The following is a 25,665-nucleotide window of genomic DNA, read 5'->3' on the forward strand; positions in this document are numbered from 1 at the left end:
AGTAGATCTACCCATGAGTTGCATATAAAAAAAAACAAGTAATAAAAAAATAAAACTGTTTATGGTTTGTAGTTATGTACATATAATTTCAAATATGTCTCTATGTAAATTTGTTTTCTAGATTGTAATCATATTTATGTCTATTGTTAGTATACACTGTGCAGCATTTCTATACGGTCTGCAAATAAATTATACATACATATACACATGCACACATGCACATGTATATATGTAAAAGCCCTGTTTTGTATTCATTACCATCATGGTTTGATTTCAGTTGCAGACACCTGCATGCAATCCTTCTTTTCCACCCTTTATCACAGATTCAGTAATCAATTTTAGCCCTTCATTCAAGTGATTAGCCTGGGCCATTCACTGAAGTCAAATCCTTTGGCAGGATTTGAACTCAGAGCAGAAGCCAGTGTCATAGATGCCACGAGACATCTCATCTGCCAACCTTCTATCCTGATATGTACTAATTCTCACACAATCCTGTTTCCAAAACTACCAAAATTCAAACACTGTTACATCCTAGAATATTGCAAAATATTGCACAATTAAAAACATTAATTTTGATTAAATACTTAATATTATTTATTGATCTATGTTTTGGGGGTCAGCTTTCAAATATAGAAATTAGCGCAGATTCATATTTGTGTTATTTATCTTCAATTTTACAGAGACTTTTGCTATTTTCTGATCCAACAAGCTCAATGTTACATTTTATATAATATATAACCACTCTTCCTAATGCCAACCCCTCTTGGGGTGGTTGGCATTAGGAAGGGCATCCAACTGTAGAAACTCTGCCAGATCCGATTGAAACTTGGTGCAGCCATCTGGTTCACCAGTCCTCTGTCAAATCATCCAACCCATGCTAGCATGGAAAGCGGATGTTAAACGATGATGATGATATAGTTGAAGGGAGAAGGGCTGTCAATGCTCTTGTGTTTCATAGATTTGCACATGCTGGTGAGGTTGACAGGATTGTTATGTCCAGCTTCAAGAATAGCGGGAAGGAAGTCTTAAAGCTTACTGTTCTGAGAAGGAAGGACTGACCAAAGTGTTTAATGCAGGATCCAGGAGGGGGGGACTCAGTAAGGGCGATAGGACAAGAAGAAATGCACATTGGACAAACAAAAGATCTGGGTGGCAAAGGTAGGCAGTTAGCTAGTTCAGAGGAGCATAGTCTAGTGTCAGGTGAGGCGAAGAGAAGTAACGGTATGTCTGTGAGTTAATGGTCAGGTATTTTGCCTATCGGTCAAATGACCTTCTTTTGAATGCAATCTCAGATTCTCAATGTATGTATGTGTGTATGTGTACATATGTGTGTGTGCGTAACAGCAGCAGCATTGTCACACAGATGTGAACAGCATTAGGTCTTACTTGTGCTTCCCAGGGGTTTAAAAAGTGATTGGGTTTGGTGTATTTCGTGGTTCACCGAACCATCTCTGTAGCTTTTATGTAGCATTTTGGCTTCTATTTTTCGCATTTTGTTTTAACAATTCCTATCAGTATGCTTTAGCGATTTAATATCTGTCTGTCTGTTAAGGAAACTCACGACCATAAATGTTAAAACAAAACGAAACCGATAATAATAATAATAATGATGATAATAATAAATCCGAAGTTATAACGGCTTGTTTTTGTTTTTTAGTTAAATTTTTGATAATTTGAAAATAAATTTATTTACTAATATCAGCATAATAACCATAAACGAAGTTATTGTCAAAACAGTCCAAATTTAAATGTTTAAATTATACTTTAATATTGGAAAGATAAAGATAGTGCTTTTTGTTTGTGTTTGGTTTCTAAGTGCTGAACATGAGCGCCATCTACGAATGATTTCTCAAATCCTTGAGAAACAGTTGTTTATCTGCTAAGTATATCTCCTCGGTAATGGGCCAGACGTGATTTAAATCTGTTCGATATTTTTAATATTCGTTATTTCTTCATGTATCTGTTCACATATTGTTTTTGAAATGACTTTTTAAATGTTTACTAAAATGAAATGATTTAGTTGGAAGAAATAACTAACTTTAAATCACATTGTTCTAGAATTTGGAATTTTTTTTTCATTTTTTTTATTCCATTTTTATTCCATTTTTTTTTTTGTTTTAATTTAAATTATTCTATACTTGTGTCACTTCTGTTTGAATTGAACTATACGTTACGCCATTCTTGTTAGTTCGATTCCGAACATTATTTACACAAACGTTAAAGATGTGAGTCCTGAATGTTTTTCGGAAAGCCTGACTCATAATACAGTAAAGAATAAAATTAATTGCACTGTTAATTAGTACCAGAATATCCATTACATCTCCTAAAGGCACATAAACATTTGAGAAAAAATCTTGGTTGATGCCACTTATCAGAGCAAGTATTCCTTGTGGCAACTCAGTAATAACCACTGATAAGACCACCGCTATAAGCATCTTTGTTGTTCTGTTGCTTTCTGTGCTAGAAGATTCTTGTGTAGCCCGGGAGCCTTGTGAATGGAGACGAGCTTTTCGTTTTTCTGCTTTATGCATTGCATGTATTAAGATAGCACTGAGGATTGTCAAAAACGTGCACGGGGCTACCTTCATCAAGACACCGAAAAGCCAATATGTTATAGTGAAAAAGATAGGCGGAAGATCCCGTTGAGATATCCAGTATGAAGTATGGTCGCCGTCTGGTGGCATCTCGCTGACGACGTATTGTGCATAGTTAGGTATACAAAACAAGATGTTTATTCCAACTGTTATCAAAACTGTGAGTTTCGAGCGGGCTAAGTTGCAGAGCGTCGGTGCTTGTGTGTGATGACAGACAAAGATATATCGGAAAACTGCCAACGAGACAGTTAACCAAAGGGCTATGGTATGGCAAGTTATGATAAAGTTGTTGTGAATAACAATGAATAGCACCCATGCATATGGATGATAGGAACTTTGGCTAGGAGAAGCAAAAATATAAAGGTATGTAGCATATGGGATATATGTGGTCATCGTGAACATATCAAAAATTGCTAGAGCTGTTAAAATATAATTAGTAGGAGAAATCATGTGTTTTCTTGTCAACACAAAAATATTCAATATGTTTGAAATTACTCCAAATATACAAACAGTGACACTAATATAACCATGGGCTTTCTCATACACAGCAGAGAATTTCATAAACCCACTGCGTTCTGGATCTTCAAAGGTGCTGTTGTTTGACGTAACGTCAGTCAGACTTGTGGCTATTGAGGAGACATTCTCCCACAGTGACATATTGGCTGCGTATTCCATGTTGTCGTAGGAATCATTTAAGAACATTATGCTGAGCAGGTTGGTCCGTTATTCTTTGGAATAAAAAGTAAAACAGAAAAAGAATTTATAATCCAATATGAGAAATAATCCAGATAAATTCATGCATATATTTTCTGTTACCTTGTTCTTTTTATTCATGGATTTAAATGTCCAATAAGTGTTTAATCCAATCTTCCATGGGTGGTGGTGATAGTAGTAGTAGTAGTAGTAGTGGTTGTTGTTGTTTGAGAGCAGTATCTTCCAAGGAAGAGGTGGGAGGGAGAGAAAGAAGAAGAATTTTTGTTTTGAATATTAGAAATGCTAAATATTCAAAACCACTTTACGTTTCATCAGAATCTCTTTCATTGAGATTAATATTAATTGATGCTGTATCACTTCTCTTTGATGTTCCTTGAGTGACGCACTGTTGGCTTTCAATGTTACATTTCCGCAACCAAACAGTTTGCTGGTCTTCTTAATTTGACGAGAAACAGTGCCGCTGTCGGTGTTTCAATTCTCACCTGATTGGTTTACCCATGGCCTTGAATTTTTGGCTTCTGTGTATTTTATTCAGGTTGATGGAGGTTTTGGTGAGACTGGTAAACTTCCCATATCACATTCCAGAAAATTTCTGTTGGAAAAAAAAAAATGAAAAAAGCAATATAGAATATATTTTATTCTTTTTAATTAAATTAAAGAGAAATATATGTATATATATATGTATATCATCATCATGATATATATATATATATGTATATATATATATATATATATATATAGGGAGATTTTTATGAAAAAAACAAAAGACGAAGACAGGTGGTGTACAAAACGAACAGATGTATTTGTATAACGCTCAGGAATAGAAAAAGTCTTCTACGTTTTGAGCCTACGCTCCTCTACAGAAAGGGACACAGAAAAAAACAAGGAGAGAAAAATATATATATACATACATTCACACACACACATACATATGCTTATATATTATAAATATATGCATATGTAGAGAATGAATTAAACAGACTTGGTATCGATATGTTTTATATCAAATAATTGTTTTAATTCCGTTGTTTTTTCTTTTTAATAGCTATTGCTTTCTTTGCTGCTATGCATAATCAATTTGTATTACCTGTCACACCGTTTTAATACTGAAAGCAATTTCTAATCGATGAAACATTTAAATTACTGAATACGTAACTTATTTTGATTTTTATACAAAGTTTTAATTACAAGATTTTTGTCTTCTTCTCCCCCTCCTCATTCTTCTCGAGTCTCTCAAGTATTCCATATAAAAGTAAAAAGATAATTATGTCACAAACAGTTAATAATTTTCGTTGTTATTCTCTGTCATGAATATCAATTAATATAATAAGAATTTTTATTGCTGTATATTTTGAAGATACAGCTTTAGGCAAATATCTAAATTCCTGCTCCGTTTCAAGATTTTGATTCTGCTACATGTGTGTGCTTCTGTGTGTGTGTGTGTGTGTGTGTGTGTTTGTGTGTACTTATGTGTGTAGGTGTTTGTGATTGCTTACATATATCTCCAACATTGTGTGCTATTAAGTCGGTGCTTCAAAAATCATTTAACTTAGAAAAGAAACGTCGGTTAAGTGAAAAATTTTGCTCTATTAATTATTATCCAAGGCAATCTGCAGTCAATTTAGAATGAAGTGAAATGGCTTTGAAAGTTATTAAATTAGACGAAGGCCAAGACATTTTTCAGGCCTGATTGAAAAGAGATTCTGAATAATATCTTCAAGTAATATAGCCTTGACAGGAAAGAGAAATACAATTATATGATGCAACCATAGCCTGTTAGAGCCTTGTAGATATCAATATGTGTGTTCGTTATAGGATTAGGTTTAAATAATTAAAAGTTATGATTTCTAATTCATTATGAAAGAAGCTTGTAGAATGTATTTTGGTTGTCTTATTTTTGATACTAGAAAAATATGCACACAGATAAACACACCCACCCACACACACACACACACATACTTAAACACAGTACAATTTTTAAATTTAATTCTTAATTACCAACCTGTCAATTTTGCATTTAATATTATATTCGAGTTCTCTCTAAGTCTATTCAGTTTTTTCAGTAGGGTTTTAACACTAAAAATACACATGTGCACACAAATAGTTTGGTGAAAGATTTTAATTCAGAACTTTTGAAAAGAAGACATTTGTGCTACAGAACCAGAGGCAGTTTCAGCCGGGTTGGTAATGAAAAGGTTAATATGCCAACTTGACATGATTATGTGATGAGGGATAAAAACAAGTAATTAGTTAACAACTGACAGGACTAGTATTCAGGATTACAGGTAAGTTCACTGCCAACAATTCACTGTGAAGAAAGATCACCATGAGGAAAGTTCAATGTGTGGTAAGTTTACCAAGAAAATATATTCGTAGTGTCTCACCATTAATAGTTAAAAACTATTTGGTGACGGTGAACTTTCCGTGTGGTGAATTGATGACAAAGAGCTTACTGGTCATGAATCTTTAGTGTCCTAGGTTTCCCTTGCAATGAGCTGTGTATTCTGCTAGCTATGACTGTGTACTCAATACACTCAGGAGCTGTGGCTTGTAACAGTACAGAGTGCACATTATTATGTTAACAGTTCTACTGGTGATGCTTCAGTTGTCTGTTACTCTTGAAAATATTGTCCAGGCAACTACAGTAATTCTTCATTGGCAGATATGGATAATAAGATTAAGTTTAAAAAAAAAATATATATATATATATATATATATATATATATATATATATACATATATATATTTCACAGACATGATATTACAGGATTAAACTGTATAAGATGTGTTGCAATGCCATTCAAGCCTATATCAGTTTAAACAAAAAAAAAAAAGAAAAGAAAAGGTGGGATTGATAAAATGTGATGCTCCTGCTGATAGTGATGATGATGATGTTGATGATGATGATGACGACGATGATGATGACGATGTTGATGATGGTGATGATGATGTTGGTGATGATGATGACGATGATGATGATGACGATGTTGATGATGGTGATGATGATGACGATGATGATGACGATGACGATGATGATGATGACAATGTTGATGATGATGATGACGATGTTGTTGATGATGATGATGATGATGATAGCTTCTTGTGGAAAGTGTTACCATTTAGTTTTGTTTCTGGATGTGAAAGTCACACTAGTAGAATGAATTTTTTGATTCAAAGTAAGTTTGACAACTCTAAAATAAGAACGAATTCGTCTAACACATCGTCTTTTTACTTTATTTTATTCCTTTCACTCTGCTAAGAACATTCTTCTTGTGAAAGAATCTCACACAGACATTATTATGCCTATTTCTTATCTCCAGAATCCCCATCACACACACACACACACAAAAAAGACATGCTGAAGTATTGTCAAATTTAAATTCTCAAGCACCAACTTGTCACTTTTATTGTTAGTATCTGATTTGAATTGTATCGGAATTTATCTACGTTTGCATCACTAAAATTACTACCATTCTGTGATGTGTTATTCAACTTTATTTGAACAAACCTACATCATGGTATAACAGTCTGATAGTTTTTTTTCTAACTATTACTACATTGCCAAGAAATTTGGTTTTCAGTTGCATGGTTCTGGTTTTGATCTTGCTACAGAACCCCTTAGGGTTTTTCGTCAACCCCCTTGTCATTGGAACGTGACATACCCTTTTGTCATCATTGTTTTATGTCCAAATTTCCATGTTTGGATGGATTTTTTTTCCCAATAATAATAATGCATATGACTTGAGATCTTTGCCTTGCCTTAAAGTTTGTTGTCCTCTTTAACAATTATATATATGCTGTACATATATATATTTTATATATATATATTATTATTACTTAAAGGTGACAGTACGTGTATTAAAGTGCTACTAGTATTTTCATATGTTGAGAGAACTCATGCATATTCTTCAGGTGCAAACCATATATCATAACAAACTAAAGAAATGGAATAAATAGAAGAAACGCATTATGATATGTAGTTTGCATCTGAAGAATATGTCTGAGGACTTCTCAACATATGAAACTATTTGTAGCACTTTAATACATGTATTGGGATCTTTAAATAATAATATTTATCTCTCACTAAATGGAATACTTCTTTTGTTGAATTTCCTATCACGGACCAGTACAGTACATTATATATATATATATGTATATATATATATATATATGTATGTATGTATATATATATATATATATATATATATATATGTATGTATGTATATATATATATATAAATATATATATATATATCCTATGTTGGAGCGGGTTTTATTATTCGTTTCTTGAAGAAATCAACAGTGTTTAGAACTGGTGTATGATGTGCTCTATCAAGTCCCAAATGACCAAGACATGTTTTATATCATATCCGCATTTCTATAACTCTGTCAAGAGTGGAGGCTCTAAGGAATGGATTCTAGACTATATGCTAATACCAATATATAGATAATTAGCTTTGTAAGCAGACAGTTAAGTAAATCTCGACATTGTATCCATTTCCTTCAAGCTGCTATAACTGACAGGTTTTATAGATATATGAACAATGAGCAAGCAGTTCATAATTCATACTTATAAGACGTATCGGCTTATTGCCTGTGAAATTTCCTTATAATTTTATCTACTTCAGAATGTTAGCACCATCATCATTGTTTTAATGGTCACTTTTCCATGTTAACATGGCTAAAATATAATCCATTGAAGTGGATTCTCTAAAGCTTCATGTTCTTGCTGTTGCTGTTGAGTGAAGCGGTCTTCGTCCCAGAGCTTGCAGTGCTATTCGTAAGACCCGCAGAAGAGAAAGCAGGTCAACCCCTGACACCGAGAGCATCAATGGATGGATGTATGCGCATCAAGGCTCAGCGGTTGCGTAGGAAGTTGGGGACAAGAAACAGGAAGAAAGAGTGAGAGAAGGTTGGAGTGAAAGAGTACAACAGGGGTCGCCACCACCCCCTGCCGGAGCCTCGTGGAGCTTTTGGGTGTTTTCGCTCAATAAACAGACACAACGCCCTGTCTGGGAATCGAAACCGCGATCCTCCAACCGCGAGTCTGCTGCCCTAACCACTGGGCCATTGCGTCTCCACTGTTCTTGCTGTTGAAAATCCTCACTTGTTTCTAAGTAGGGAAATATTTCTCTTATCCTTCGAAGCGAAATAACCTGATTTGTTTTCTTAGACAATTATAAAGCAATGGAACTTTTTTTTTTTAAAACTTCACATTTTTTTTTTTTAATGGAAAACAGTTTTGCTTAAAATCTGCACCCAACGAGAAGACTACACAATGAATATAAAAGCCAACATACGAAATAAGCGCTTCCCTCAGTTGGCATCTACCAAATTCTCATAGAGAGCTCTATTTAGTTTGGGGGTTATACTTGAAAACACTTGCCTGAAATCATATGGATGCAAAGAAAACTTCCGAAGAAAACAGTAGGAAAGAGAGAGAGAGAGAGAGAGAGAGAGAGAGAGAGAGAGAGAGAGAGAGAGAGAGAGAGAGAGAGAGAGAGAGAGAGAGAGAGAGAGAGAGAGAGAGAGAGAGAGGAGAGAGAGAGAGAGAGAGAGAGAGAGAGAGAGAGAGAGAGAGAGAGAGAGAGAGAGAGGAAGTGCTTGTGGGTGGGCGTTATTGTTGTATACTTAAAATTTCCTTCAAATTCTTCGCTCATTCGTTACTTCAGTGGTATATCTTGGACTGTTTATTCATGTAAATACCATTCTTGTTTTATTAGCTTCTTTTCCTTTCTTTATCTCATTTTCTTCTGCTGCAGACCTTAGAATAACGGTAAACTTGTCTGATTTGATATATTACCATCTGGAAATCCTAATTGCCACCATGACTGTAATATAATCTATGGAAAAAATATAGTAATATATATTTAAAAAAATTCTTATTAGAAAAATGACTCATTATTGTAAGTCTTTTATTTTACCTGTGGTTCCTTAACTCTATCATGGTTTGCCCTGCCAAACCAACAGAAGAACCTCTATGTGACTATTCAGGTTGTTAGAAATATATCACTTGTCCCTCAAATTACACCCTACCAGTACAGCCACTGTACAATGATTGGAACAGAGTACCATTGTAATGAAATCAGGTAACAGTCTCTGATCTGACACACAAAATGTATTGATGGCCAAAACTGAATCATGCTTGGAGCACAGGTCTGCTCAATGAGGGCTGACCTTGGGTTAAATAATATCATCTGTCTTGATGTTTGTTTGTTTTAGAATCTGTTTTATAGTTGATTGAGATTTTATTTCCTTGTTTTTTTTCTTCTTTTTTCTTTCATGATTAAAATTCCTAACACAATATCTGAGAATTCTGAAGGAAAACAATGCCAAGAGATCAAAGTTTGACATTTTTAGCAATAACAAACTATAAACTTAGTTGATTTTCATAATAGATCAAAGTTTTAATATTTAATAGGTAGAAATGTGCTTGCAAAAGCTGTTGCCTTATTTATATTACCTTGGCATAAAATTCTTATTTACATTTATCAAACAAATGCATTTAATTAAATCATGACATGACTTAGTTAATCACATCAAGCCAGGTTTTTTATTTTTATTTTTATTTTATGCTGTCTTTATATAAGTTTGAGTATTGTAGGCTCTCACGAGCATAGATTGTTAGGTTCTACAAAGCAAATGATCACACATTTATATATATATATATATATATATATATATATATATATATATATATATATATATATATATATATATATATATATATATATATATATATATATATATGTATGTATATATTTAAAATTATAACTTAGGGTATCTATGAGATACCGCCATGCTGAAAATAGCAGCCGGGATCTGAATCTAAAACCACATTAAATGCCCCTACAGCACAAGGATAGAAGACAAAAAGACAAAATAAAACTAGTAAAAAATTACTGGATAATTACTAGTTTTATTTTGTCTTCTTGTTTTCTTTTCTTGTATTATATGAACACTTAATGTGGTCTTAGAGTCAGATCCTGGCTGCTATTTTCAGCATGGCAGTATCTCGTAGATACCCCAAGTTATAATTTTAATAATAATTATTACCTTTGAAGGTTTTTATTTCCATGCTGGCCACTTGATAAGATCATTATTTAATTCAAATTAACGATCTTATCCTTATATATATATATATATATATATTTGTATATTTGTATATTTATTTAGCAAGCTAAAAGGAGAGGTTTATAAGAGAAGTTTGTTAGAGATAATAGAGCTATTGATGTTGCTAATGAATCTGGAGAGATTTTGAATTCCAAACTTTGAAACCCAGAATCTTGTTTCTATAATAAAATTAATAGAACCAGTGTGGGGCATAACTACAAAACAGTGTATCAGCTGTGCAGTAATTAATGCAAGAATTCTGAAATTGGGATTAAGTTACCCCATGGGACGAGTTTCTTCTAATCTTGTGGTTAAATTTTTGTAGATTTTGAATTTGTACATTTTTTTTTTTTCTAATTATAATTTAAAAAGGAAAAGAAAACTGAAGGGGAGAAAAAATTTGAAGAAGTTCTATTTCTTGAAAATACCATTTCTGTCTCCTGCCACTTGGATTTAATAATCTATATCATCATCATTATCATCTCTCTCTCTTTTCCATGCTGGCATGGAATTAATACTATGTTGCTAATGAAGCTGTGTAATTTAGAAGACTTGCATTTAGTTTTGGTATTTGCTCCTTTTTACTTTTTCTCTGTTGTTATTATTTGAACTTAACATAATAGTGTTGAAGAATTCTGTTTTAAATTTCTTCTTTGTTGATTGTTTTATGGCAGGAGTATAAACTCTAATTACTGAACAAAACTGGTGGTGGTGGTGGTGGTGGTGGGGGGGGGGGTTGAATTTAAATTTGCTTTCAAATTCTTATTCAGGAAGTAAATTAAATGAATATGGTTGGGAGCCTTCCGAACTAATGATTGTTGACTGTGTGAAAAGTCAGGCCCTGTTTTGCATAATATGGTTTTAATTCTTAATGCAAATCAGGGCTAATGTTTACTCAACCTTAACCCTTTTAACCCAAGGATATTTTAGAGTCTGTATGAAAATATTGGTGGAATAAATACTTGGAAGGGGAACATGTTAAATTAGTTTGAATGAGAATTATGTTAAGTCAGGATCAAGAGGTTGGCTGGGTTACAGGGAGTTGGACAAAATGGCTTCATCATTAAGTAATTAGTTCTCTCTGTTGTTCGGAGTTCAAGTCCCACTGAGGGCATTATTGCCCTTTGTCTTTCTCAGATTGATAAAATTAATGCACCAGCAAAGTCTTTGGGTCGATATATTTATATTCCTGTGAAATATTCTAAATGTGAGCAGAATTCTAATGGAAATCTCTGAGAAGGAAAATTGTAACTAACGAAAATTTATCCATGTTTTTGATTGTTTTGATGAAAAGGAATTAGTTTTGGTATATAATTTGGTCCCACTTCTTTTCATTACAACAATCCACATACACAGGGGCAGACCGAGAGTATTAAGGGCCCTCGGTCAAAACTGTTTACCAGACCTCTTTGACAGTGTATTTCAGTAGAGTTAACATGTAGAGTGTGGGCCGCTCAGAGCTCCAGGCCCTTGGGAAATGCCTGATTGACCAATGGCTCAGTCTGCTCCTACATATACCTCATGCGCATGCATGCATGTAAGGAAGCTAGGTTAAGGCTTTTGCGATGTCAAGTTTTCTGCTTTTCGTTCCGGAATCCCAAACTTGTTTCAAGAAAAAAGTTTTTGCTTCTTGCTTTTCTGTAGTTGACGTCATAAGTTACGTTAATAAGTTGATGTGATAAATAATAACATTCAGGTTACTCTGTCAAATGCAATGCTCACTTATTCACACACACACATTATAGAAATATACACATGAGCGTAGGCAATGCAGTTTCAGACCACTTCAGTGAGATATTCATTATTTAGAGTGCTCAATTACACAACAGTAGTTGGTGCTGTGGCTTTATGGGACTTAAACAAATGAAAAAATGTGCTTCAAATATACTACATTAAAGAAAACGTGGGAGGCTTACCACAAGTTTAATTTATGTGTGTGTTTGTGCGTGCATGTGTGTGTGTGTGTGTGTGTGTGTGTAGCGAATTATGATTTTAATTTCTTAGAAATGCTTTTAAATTGAAACATAAATATGTCAGAAACATTGGTAACAACAATAATAATTTCGAAACAATACCGAAAAACAGAATCTCTAAGAATTAAAAGAACTTAGTTTATTAATTCAAATGAAGAAGGGATGGAAATAGTGGTGATGGTGGTTTGGTGGTGGCGGTGGTGGCGGTGGGCCTACACTTAATGTTAAATATAAAAGATTATGAAATGGTTTTATTTTGCTTTGTTGAAATGTATAAAAATAACTTCTTCAAGTTTGGCCGTTCCAGCTCCTCTTTTATTCTTGGTTTATTTACTTAACTTCTCGACGTAGCAGCAGTTACTTGAGAAATAGTTTGACTTTTTTGGCAATGTTTGTGGTTTTGGTGCTATTTTAAGTCTAACCCAAATTGGTTTGGAAGGGGAAAAAATAAATTAAAAATAAACGTTAGCCATTTTGCACAGAATATAATCATCTCCAAAGTAATGAACCAAAAAGGTAAATTAGTTCCTAGTTACAAGAATTTTATTTTAATTAATACTGTTTTGCTTATTGACAGTTGAATACAAGTGGAAATTTTTAATCTTTATACACTTTTTGGGGGGTTCCTTCTAAGGTCCAAAATGATTTCATACATTTGACCAGCTGTAGAAACTCTGCCAGATCAAGATTGGAGCCTCGTGTAGCCATCTGGTTTGCCAGCCCTCAGTCAAAATTGTCCAACCCATGCTAGCATGGAACGCAGACGTTAAATGAGGATGATGATGATGATGAAGGCAGAGCGGGGGTAGGTAGAGTCGAAACAACCCACAGGCCTTGACGTGTACTTAATTTCATTGACCCCTAACTAGAAGGATGAAAAGCAGCGCCAACCCTGTGTGATGTGATTTGAACTCAAAATGTAAACTGACCCAACTAAAGACCACACTTGCTCTGCCAATGTCTTTACTTTCAAAGCCATCATTGGCTTCATGTTTATCCCGGGAATGTTCTTGTGAGGGCTACATTAATTGCGTTTGTGTTATGGCATCGAAAATATTTCCATTTTCACATGTTTTGATTTTGGAGGATAACAAAAGCATCTTATTTTGGTCATAAAGGTAAAAATAAAAGAGAAGGGGATTGTTGCCTAAATCCACCTCCATACATTGCCGTTATTTATTTGACGTAATCAGGTGGGAGATTGCATTCAACATATCAGTGTTTAATTAAATACTGTAAAGCAATTAGACTGCAATAATGATGACGATAATTATGAAAACAACCACAACAGCAGCAACAATGATTATTTCCATCGACACAATTCAGGGATTGGGTGGTCGGGGTAGTTTAATTAATTGAATTCTCTGATTCTGGTTATTCCTCGTCTTTATAGCTTTGCATCTTCGCATTACCGATCAAATATGATTAAATGTCTAAATATTGAGATGAGCTGTTGCTATTAAGGCGATAATTTTGTGAACTTTGTCTTTACTGTGTGTGTTCTGAATCTTTACATCTTTACATCTTTACAATTGTGGTTATCACAATCATCATCAGGTATAATTGTATATCTAGGACCATATCTGACTCAGAACCATTGTTTCTAGGACCATGTATACATGTCCAGAAATAAGTCAAATAACTGCTGATGGTCAGATGTCAACACCAGCAAGAGCTACACTTCAAATGATGAGGTTAATGCCTGGAAGAATTATATCCATAAATTTGTGTAAGTCTAAGAAAAGATTTCTGCATAAAATATTGCTATTAACAATTATGAAATTGTTACTTTGAAAGATGTAATTACAAGTAAAGATTTTTGTCAACATAGCATGGCAGTTCTGGTTTAGGACTAATGTTGCTGTAATTTAGCCCCAGGAGACATCGTCTCCAGCTGGTTATATGACACAATCTGTGTCCTTATATTTTCAAACAAGGGAATCTAGCATCCCTACACAGCTCAAAACAATATCTGTGTATCACGATTTCTGGGTTATTTCTCTTCATCAGCACAGAATAATTGTTTGGCTAGAAGTGGCGCTGCCTAATTCCCATTTGAAATATATCGTTTCCAAAGTGACAACTAGTCACTGATCTCCTGGGACTAAATTACAGCAACATTCGTCCTAAGCCAGGACTGCCATGTTATGCTGGCAAACAATCTTTACTCCAAAGTACTGTTGCTGAATATCTCTCGTTGTGAGATTTAAAAATAGTAATTTTTTTTTTATGCAATTAGGTGTTACGAAGCAAACGAAGATTAGGTTTGTTTAAGAGGAATGCAAAGTCCATGACTCTTACTTTTTAGATCTTTTTTATCTTTAATTGAAAGAAACATTATGTCACTAGATTTCTCAAAGTGAAATCTTTCCCTCTGCGTTATGTCATTATTTTACAACTCGGAGAAACTTCACTGACTTAGTCTACTTTAAATTTTTTGTCTCTGGAGAAGATTTTGTAAAACTTCCTTGTAACATTACTTTGAAAATTGGCATAGATAAGCTTTTCTATAAATATAGAGCATCTTGTTATTTTTCCGAGCTGGATTTGAGAAGCATTTTAAAACATCTTATTCAAAACAGTAATTTTCAATATCAACATTTATTTCTCACAGAAGCCAAAAGCATCTCTTGATGTATTTATCATCTCCTGTTACAAGAGTGTTATCATAGTTGAAGGACTTCCAAGCAAAAGAAAAGCTTTTATTTAACATTTCCTTTGTTGTAGCTTCCAGAATAGTTAATCGGAAGTGTGAACGTGGTAGGCATGTTGTTAAATTCTTAGAAAAAGCTTAATTCTTTAGTTATTGACATTGTTATTGGCTCCTGGGGCACAACATTTATATATTCATTTATTTTCATCAAAACCAGAATCAAATGGGAATTGTAGCTGTGATCCATGTGCCAGTGGCAAGTAAAAAGCACCATCATCCAAATGTGGCCACCTTGACTGGTAGCATGTAAAAAGCACCAACCAATCGTGGTCGTTGCCAGCCACCTCTGGCCCCTGTGCTGGTGGCATGTAAAAAGCACCCACTATACTCTCAGAGTGGTTGGTGTTAGGAAGAGCATCCAGCTGTAGAAACACTGCCAGATCAGATTGGAGCCTGGTGCAGCCTCCTGGCTTCCCAGACCCCAGTCAAATTGTCCAACCCATGCCAGCATGGAAAATGGACGTTAAAGGATGACTTCAGTAGATGTGGGGAGAATCCCCGCAAGCTCCGAGGAGCAAAGTCCACAACAGTAGGTAGAATAAGTCAAAGTGAAAAGCAACACATCTGTGGTCAGAGGTTGGAGTTTGAATCACCCCAATAATAACAGTAATAATAATAATAATAATAATAATAATAATAATAATATTAATATTAATAACAATTTCTTTTTTTAGTCATAGGGTCATAGATGGGGAGAGGGCAAGTCAAGGACAGACGACAATTCCTGTGGGGATTCACATAAAGGGTGTCAGAAAACAAATGAAAATGACGGTGAAATGCAATAAAAGTATTCGTAGTGTACAAAGTATGTGATAAGATGAATGATGCAGTTTTTCTAACAAGGGCCAATGAAGAAACCCCACAGATTCAGGATTCCCTTGAACACCAAATGTATGAACCCCTCTCATGCTCGCCAATCTATTGGTGCATACTTCTGTAGAGCTATTCACCCTAACCATTTATGTTACTCTTACCCATCTTTGCACAAATTCACTGCGGGGTAGCACTTCCATCTCCGCCCTCAATTTACTTTCCAAGTGGACCTTAAAAAAAGTTAGGACTTGACTGAAGAGGAAGGTGTCTTTCCTCAACCCTTTCAGTCTTGTCCACCACACAACTTCTTTCATTGAGGCCATTAGACAGAGGGACACAATTTGCCCTGCCTTGTTGAAGATGGGTGGTGGCATGACCCTCACAATAGATTCAGCCACATCTTATATACCGATTCATGCTTGGCTAAACTAATAATCAACAACTGGAAAGAAAGAGATTATTCATCAACAGAAATGTATGTCAATTGGATTAAGCCCTGGTAATATTTTGGAAATAGTTGCAGTTTTCTGTTTGTTGGGCTTTCTGCAGGAATTAGGAGCAAATGATAATTGAACTGATCAGGACTAATTGATTTAAATTCCTATTGATATTAATTGACAGTAAACACGCTCTCTGGCTAAATGCTATTTGCCATTCTATATTAATTGGTTTAGTTAAATATGTGTCTTTTGTTCTGTATTTTTTATCCATGCTAATCGAATATATCGTCTTACTCTATACAAACAACAGTTCAGTACTGCAGGATATTTAGGTCATTGATGACAGTGCTAAGTAAATATATACAGTGGCTGACTGGGTCTAAAAATATTGGTTGCCAGGAGACTAAGGGGGCTCACCCGCATTTACGAGGGGCCCTACTTGCAACTGCAATACTATCATTTAATTTTTTTGTTTTTTGCTAAAAGTATTCTTTTCGACTGTTTACAAACACAGCCAGGCTGAAGTAATTAATGCATTCTTCCAGGAGTGAATAAAAAAATTCTCAAACTTGAAGGGATGGGCCCCTTAGATATTAACATGAGCCGTCATATATAGATTGTAATGGCGCAGGGGCCCACATGTTGTCGGGCAAGCTGGCAACCTGGCCAGTCCGCCACTGAACATATACATGCTGTTTGAAATTCTGAAAAGATGTTTGGTGAATGATCCTTCTGCTCTCTTTCTCAATTAATGCCAATGTAGAGCTGTGGTTTTCGGATAGTTCACTATGATGCACTTTGGCACCACCAGGGTATTTAGGTGCATTGCAAATTCTTAAAACAAAAAAAATAATAATCTAAGGCTTTAGAAAATTCAGTTTCATGTTTGACTGTCTTGAAGAATTTTCCAATGCATACCAGGTATTCACCTTCTTTTCTGATAAGCACAATGGAAAGCCCCCTTGCTGTTTTCTGCAAGTGCTCCACCCTTATTGCAGCCCTTATTTCTTCCACATACTTCTCGAGATTTTTGTTCACTGTTCTCAGGGCTCTGACAATTATTGGTATTACTACCACCTTTTTCATCAACCACAACTGCTTAACTTCCCAAACCAACGTATCATATCTCTCTACTTTTCTTTATTATTATTATTATTATCATTATTATTATTATTATTATTATTATTATTATTATTATTACAAAGTGGATTACAAAGTGAAAAATACTTAGAATCCCATATTTAGAGGAAAAGTAAGAGATGAAATTCATTCCATTTATTCTAATTTGTTGCAATCCATTCTCATTTTCTAAGTTTAACCCTTGCCAACCTGCTTGAGACCAGCCATAGGTTTATGGTACAAACTTCCAGTTTTAAAGTGATACGAATTAAACCTCTCATCAAACTTTCACATCAATTGATGTGACAAATACCAGCAGAATAATGGCAAAGTTATTTTATGAAAGTCTTCCTTATTTATAAAATTGAGAATGGAAACAAAGGCAGCGTGCCTGAAAAGAAATATGGTAACAGAATGTATAATGTGATATCCTGATATTTGGTCATTGTTATTTATGGCTGTGAGGAAATACTTTATAAAGTATATCTGAGATTTTGTGAAGTGTGTATCAAGTACAGGAGTGGCTGTGTGGTAAGTAGCTTGCTTACCAATCACATGATTACGGGTTCAGTCCCACTGCGTGGCACCTTGGGCAAGTGTCTTCTACTATAGCCTTGGGCTGACCAAAGCCTTGTGAGTGGATTTGGTAGACAGAAACTGAAAGAAATCCATCGTATGTATGTATGTGTGTGTATATGTTTGTATGTCTGTGTCCCCATCCCCACAACATTGCTTGACAACTGATGCTGATGTGTTTACATCCTTGTAACTTTGCAGTTTGGCAAAAGAGACCGATATAAGTACTAGATTTACAAAGAATAAGTCCTGGGGTCGATTTGCTTGACTAAAGGCGGTGGAACTGAACCTTGAACCATCACAATGGAAGCTCCTTAACCATAGATGCTATGCCTATAGATTAAGAAATTCAATATATGTTGAGTGCAAGGCGGTGAGCTGGCAGAAATGTTAGCACGCCAGGGGAAATGTTAGCTACATTTTGTCTATCTTTATGTTCTGGGTTCAAATTCTGCTGAGGTCGACTTTGCCTTTCATCCTTTCGGGGTCGATGAATTAAGTACCAGTTGAGTACTGCGGTCGATCTAGTCAATTGGCACCCTCCCAACAATTTAGGGTCTTGTGCCTAGAGTAGAAAAGAATAATGTTGATTGCATAGCAGAAGTGTTTTATATTTTGATACAATATTTCTGACTCGACATGTGGCCATTCAAAGAGATTGTTAGTGATATAAAAGCATACATGTTATAACAACTATTTTCTTTTTTCTCGTTTTCTGTAGAATTTTGATTTAACTGAGAATCCATTAAAGTATTACAAAGATAACGCTTTGCTCTTTTAGTTGAAAGCACTATGAGTTTGCACCAATCTATTTTAACAGAAGACAACCATTTTCTCTGCTCTGCCTGCTTGGCAACAGAAAAGGTGAAACAAATAACAAGAAGAACAACAACAACGAGGCATGCTAAACTCACTGGAAATTGTTAATTCGTTTTAAGGTCTGTGGTGCTGCGAGTGAATCTCCTTCTCACTTAAGCAGCACATCAGCATGTTCTGTATTAGCATGGCGCTAAGGCAGAGTAATGAACCGTGCTCTAAGACGCAGACCAATTATTGCAACCAGATGTACGCTCATGCGGTAGACAATAAGAGTTTAACATTTTATCAAGTTAACCACACTTCATGATGCTTGTGTGTGTGTGTGTGGCTAATATACACACATGTTTATGCCTTATGCCATTTCTTTTGCCTGTTTTAATCATTAGACTGTGGTCATGCTGGAGCACTACCATAAGGAATTTGTAGTCGAATGAATCAACCCCCCCCACTTTTTATTTTTTTTAGTTTATTTTAAGCCTGAGTATTCTGCTGGTCTCTTTTTGCCGAACTGCTTACTTACTGGAGGGATGTAAACACACTGACACCGGTTGCCAGGTGATGGCAGGGTACACACACAGACACAAAGACACACACAAGCACAAATATATATATATATATATATATATGACAGGCTTCTTCCAGTTTCTGTCTACCAAATCCACTCACAAGGCTTCAGCTGATCTGAGGCTACAGTAGAAGACGTTTGCCCAAGGTACCATGCAGTGGGACTGGACCCAGAACCATGTGGTTGCCAAGCAAGCTTCTTACCACACAACCAAGCCTGCGCTTATACAGGTGCTGTCAGGCAGTGTGTAGGTATGGATTTTGCTTCTTAACCACATGGTTCTAAGTTCCATCTCACCTGTAACACTTTGGCCACATATCTTCTGTTATAGACCTGGGTTAAATAGTGCTCTGTAAGTGGAGTTAGTCGATGGAAACTGCATGATCGCACCTCATGTGTGTTCCATGTGAGTACTTGCATGTTGAATCTTAACCTAAAATCATGTGACCAAAACCAATTATGTTATCTTGATGTCCCCAATTAACAAATTGCCCCATAGCTCTGCACGTTCAAATGTCATGTGGATGTTTAAATACAAGGAAGGGTTATTGACAGGAGAAGCACCCAGCTCTCAAAGAACATCTCTGCAATCAGTGTTTGTCCAAACTATACAAGTATGGAAAAAAATGGACATAAAACAATCAGTAAGCATGCTTGTGTGTATGTGTATATACATATGTGTTTGTGTTTGTGTGTGTATTTGTGTGTGCATAGAATCATAATTTTATCATAATTGCTTCTAATGTAACTTCTTCATTTCATTTTGTGAGTTTGTGTTGCTCTTTTCTCTGAGTGTTGTTTGAATTATAAAATGGACTTTTTTCTTATGAATCGAAATTAATGAATTAGAAACTCTACGGCTCTTTTGATGTTTGGTTTAAGCATAGAGTTTTATTTATGAACATATAAATATATATGTGTGTACGTTTTGAAATGATGTCCAGGGATTTACACTAACTATAAACATTGTTTTATTATTGCTGCTGCAGTTGTTATTATTAATATTATTATTGTTGTTGTTGTTATTATTATTATTATTTTGCCACATTTTCTTACAATGTCAATACCAGCCGCATATGTCATTGCATCTCTCCATTCTGTATAATTGATTTCTAAAGTAGTTTCTTAACAATCAATAATGCACTAAAAAGTAGAAATATTACTTTGATCTCATTTATTACTTTACTTATTTATTTATCCATTACTATTATTATTATCATTATTACTATTGTTGTTGTTGTTGTTTTGTCTTGATGTACTTTATTTTGTTTTTTCTTGCATTTAAATAAATATGTTTCAAATATTGTGTGGACAAATCTTATTGTTGGAAGAGCAAACATTGAAAATGTCACGAATTGTACAGAGGATATTCGTTAAACATTGAAACATGTTATTTTATATTTGAACATTTACATACAATCTGCCTTTTTTTTTTTGATAACCCAAGGTGAAATCTGTTCTATTTAAAGTGAGTTATTTACTGCCGTGTTGAAGGTTTTGTTTTCAATTGCACCACCCATCTTCTCATGCCCTGCCCATACCAATCTAATCAAGTATTGTATGAATGATTCAAAGGTCCTGACTCCCTAGGAAGGCATTGATGTTTATCTAGTGGCCTGTATTTCTTATTAGCTGAAAACTTTCGTTTTGCCTGTGAATGTTAGTTTTACAGAAATACACAAAACCCTGTCCTTGTTTTCTGTTAACTTTGAAAACAACGAAGAATTTGGCGTAGTAACTTTGCCATTATTTATCTGGTGTTTGGAATACAAAATAACATCAGATTTTGATGGAAGGTCTTCATATAGATCTCTGTAAGACAAGTTCGTTTTATAGACCCAGGCAAGGTCACAGATGAGTTGGTTTCAAATGGATTGTGGATCAAGCTTTTACTTTGTCCATTATTTTTCCACTCTTGCTTTTTCCTATTTATCTATAATTGATTTAATAATGAAATCGATGCAAGTCATGTAGAACATAGCCCCATTGCAGTTAATTGAGACATTGGTAGAGAAATCACAGTTTTTCATTTTCAAATGTTTAAATTATAATCAATAAGTATTATATAATGTAAATTAGAGGTTTGTCTGTTTTTCTTAAGGCTATAGAGCGTGATCTGAGGGAGATTTAGTTTCTATTGGTAGCGGTTTGAGTGTCCACGTCTCCTTGGAGATATTCAACAATATAGGCCCTGATGTAGAAAGATGTTGTTAAGATGCTACAAGTGGTAGATAAATCACATCCTATCGTTTTAAAATAAAGGTACTTTGAACAAAATTGCCCTTGATGTATGAAAAGGAGATGATTCTGGTCAAAACGATAGAAAAAGAAGCAAAATCGTCCAAATAACGTAGAAAAACGTGGTGGGCATGGACGGTAACTGATGTCCTGAACAACAGCAGTTTAAACGAAACATTAATAAGTTATGTGGTTGAGGAGTATATATAAGCACAGGTATTACTCTGTGGTTAAGTATTTCACTTCAGATCCACTTGTGCGGGTAACATCGGGCCGATCAGGGCGTTGTAAGTGAATGTGGTAAAGGGAAACTGAGAGAAGCCTGTTGTATGTGTGCGTGTGTTTATTTACATATTTGTGTATCTCCGAAAATCGGCAAGCTACAAACGATGGCGTTCGTTGTCAATTCCCCGTCAACAAATCGTTCGTTGGCTTGGTGCCTTAGAAGTCATATAGAGTAAAAAAATCCCCTGGTTGAAACACAGGTAATGGTTGACCATGGGAAGGGTATCTGCTGAAGAACAGTGCCTAAATGGTACATCTATGCAACCCAAGCCAGCCTAGAAAATAGACCTAAAAACGAAGTGGTTATTAATGTTTAGGTATTTTTAGTTAACAACGAAAATAGTTTGTAACTACATCATGGTTTTAAAATAGCAGACAGTTCTTCCTTTCAGAAGATGTCAACAGATCATAAACAATAATTGATATTGCGCATTGGTAAAATCTTAAAGATCATGGAACAAAATGTTTTACAGTATTTCTTTTGGCTCTTTATGCTCTGGTTTCAAATTCCGTTGCCGTCATCTTTCACCCCTTCGGGACTGATAAAATAAAGTACCAGTCAAAAACTAAGGGAGGGGTAGCTGATATTGACTGTCCCCTTCCTCAAAAACGTTGGCCTTGTACCTAAATGAGAAACCATTATTATTGATAGGCTTTAAAACTTATTCTTAAACGTACATGTACCATAAAACAATCAATCGTTTATGGAATTTGGGGATATCTCTTTGATTTCTTCTATTAATCCCCCTTTATCTTGTAAAACATAAGCAATTGCTGTAAATTCACCGCTTAAGTTTGTTAAATTTCACTTCAGCAATTGGCTTGAGCTTTTCTTTCATGAATAACAAGCGTCACTCAATTGTAAGAATCGTACGAGCTGTCGTCTGCATAAACAAAATGGTGTATACGCGTTATTGGTTTATTGGCGTAATGTCTCTCATACGACACAGCAAAATTGGTTTCAACATACGAATTAACATCAAGAATCTTGCTCATCAAGCACAAAAATAGGGTCAAAGGACCAAATCACGAATTAACCACTGCTGCCTCTAAAACAAACCATCGCCAACTTGAAGACACCAACGACAACTCCTTTCACGATGTTCTTCCTTTCATACGTGGTTTTAATAAAGACTGGTCTAATCTTGAGTGAATAATCTTTGAAATCATTCAAATTATATTATATAGAGGGTGTAATCTCACTTTGATTAATAAATACATTTATGGAGATTATAAATTTATTAAACTGATGTTTTTATCTTAAGGTTATTTCAGAATAACAACAGGACGTTTACTGAGAGTCCTTCATTGTGTAAAAACTGTCAGTCGCTTCTAATGTGATGGTGTTGTAATATTTATCTGTATTAAGGCGGCGAGCAGGCATGGCAGGCAAAATGCTTGACGGCATTTCGTCTCTCTGTTGTTCTGGGTTCAAATTCTGCCGAGGCCGACTTTGCCTTTAATCCTTACAGGGTCAATAAAATAAGTACCAGTTGAGCATTGAGGTCGATATAATCGACTTATACCTCCCTTGGAATTGCTAGCCTTCTGTCAAAATCTTAATGTCTGAATTACAAATATCTGCATTTTATTAATATGAAGCAGATTTGATTAATCCCCAAGATATTTCATAAATATACTAGTGAACAAAAACATCAAAATTCTTTCTGTAAAATTATGCCTAGCAGTAATTAATTCCTTAGAGATTTATATATAACATGGCAGGAGTGTTTATTTCTTTTTTTCAATGTGAGTTTATTCAATTTAAACTATTGGAAAGCCGAGTTTGTGGCGTTCAATTGAAATATCTGTTGTTCGGGAAATATTGAAAATATGTTAGCATTGTTCAATCCATGTTTACGATCTCAACTTTAAAATGCCTCTAAAACATTTGATTTACAAGAATTTTGCTAGTTTAGAATTGATATATATTTATATATGCATGCAATATAAATAATAAACGATTTCTCTCTCACTCACTCTCTTTCACAAACACACACAACACAATTATCTTTTTATCTATAAAGAGTAGACACAATTTATCCAAAATCACATTTACACCAAATACTAGATATCTGTAGGAAATTTAAATATAGATAATCCTTTTTTAGTCAAAACTTAGTAAGAACTTTTTTTACCAAGGAATAGTTTGTTGTTTTTTTTAAACACTTTATTTTTATTTTTCTCTGATTCAAATAATGTATATATCCACATATATATATATCCATATATACAGTATTCATAATTCCTATTATTTTAAAGCATACGCGACAGATCAAAGATATGAGTCATTTCTGACAGTAATACATCAGACAACTGATGTTTTGATTAGTTTCTCATGAACGGTAACGCTCATAGATTATATCATATGCCTCTCATAATAGACACTGTGTATCTTGCTAAATAAAATGAAAAAAAAAAGAGAAAAGAAATCGATGAAAAATATCCAACACAACGTTTTGATAAATCAGTATTGTCTGATCGGTGTGTATTCTCTTGTAGTTACGTGCAAAAACTAACGTAAACTTTACAATAAGATATCAGTCTGTAACCACAGAAGTTTGCCAAGTATATTTATCTTGTTGATTGCGTTATGAAATTCTCTTTGCATTCAAAAGCTATCAAGAAATGGATAAAGAAATTAATCGAAACTCTGCGAACGAAGCAGAACGTAAAGCGCTATTATAATGGTATTCTCTTCGTGATAGGAAAGAGCAAAAGATCTGTTATTTATTTTCAACGTTTGGTTCGAAATTCTCTACCTTATATTAAATTATGCCGTGCCTGATTATAAGTTTAATCGTTGAATTTAACAGAAACATACGCAGGTGGTTTGGCCTAAACAAGACAGATAGATAGGTAGGTAGATAGACAGGTAGATAGATAGATTGATATATATACAGATCGATATATATATATATATATATATATATATATATATATATATATATATTATATATATATATATATATATATAGGTAGGTAGATAGATAGATATATGCATACACTCATACATACATACACATATACATACATATACATACATACATACATACATACATACATACATACATACATAAAGTACCCTCACACACACACATACTGAGAAGGAAAGGAATAAAGATTGAATAAGGTTAAGAATTTCGTTTTACTCTGAAATATTAACATTTTGAAGCATGTTTTCAGCTCAAATTTCCGAAAGTACCAATTAATTTTAGTTATCTGCCAACTTTACTTATAGTTATCTATAAGCTTTGTATCTCTAAGATATCTCCGTAAGATAACTTTGGTTATGATCTAAAGTTATGAATCAGTTTCGGCATCGAAATATCCTTAACATAACTTTCGTTATATACTATCATATATATATATAAGCTGTTTCCTATCGACAGCCGTGGGGTAACCCTTGTTATCTAGAGATCAGATTCTTATCACAGGTATTTTACCTTTTTTTTTATCTTATAATTTATCGTTTAATCAGGGGATGCAGAACAGCTCTTATGACCTCTTTAAGGGTTTACATGGCTCCGACAGGATGAAGGGGAAAAGTTATCTTCACACCTGATATTCTTGATTAAACAACAAACTTCTTACGCAAACTTTCGCTATACATCTGTAAAACAGTAAACTTCAAACACAAAGTGTATAGTTTTCTCTACACTTTCATCCTTATCATCGCATCACAGCACATTCTCTCTCTCCCC

The 25,665-nt window shown here is 34.5% G+C and overlaps 2 protein-coding genes across 4 annotated transcripts in view; one reads left to right on the forward strand and one right to left on the reverse strand.

Annotated features, from left to right (window-relative positions):
- Positions 1 to 25,665, forward strand: part of LOC115217025 (protein MON2 homolog) — a 794,357-nt gene that overhangs the window by 407,146 nt on the left and 361,546 nt on the right. The gene's annotated exons all lie outside the window — the stretch shown is intronic.
- LOC115217026 (sex peptide receptor-like) lies at positions 1,489 to 21,911 on the reverse strand. The gene is made up of 2 exons (XM_029786563.2): positions 21,900 to 21,911; positions 1,489 to 3,900 (listed from the first exon to the last, which is right to left on the reverse strand). The coding sequence occupies exon 2, from the start codon at positions 3,294 to 3,296 to the stop codon at positions 2,133 to 2,135; it is 1,164 nt and encodes a 387-aa protein (XP_029642423.1). The 5' UTR covers positions 3,297 to 3,900; positions 21,900 to 21,911; the 3' UTR covers positions 1,489 to 2,132.

The sequence above is a fragment of the Octopus sinensis genome, linkage group LG11 (genome assembly GCF_006345805.1).
Source record: "Octopus sinensis linkage group LG11, ASM634580v1, whole genome shotgun sequence".
Lineage (NCBI taxonomy): Eukaryota > Metazoa > Mollusca > Cephalopoda > Octopoda > Octopodidae > Octopus > Octopus sinensis.

Coding starts and splice junctions, on each gene's coding strand:
- LOC115217026 (XM_029786563.2), bottom strand. CDS start 3,296: ATGTTCTTAAATGATTCCTACGACAACATGGAATACGCAGCCAATATG.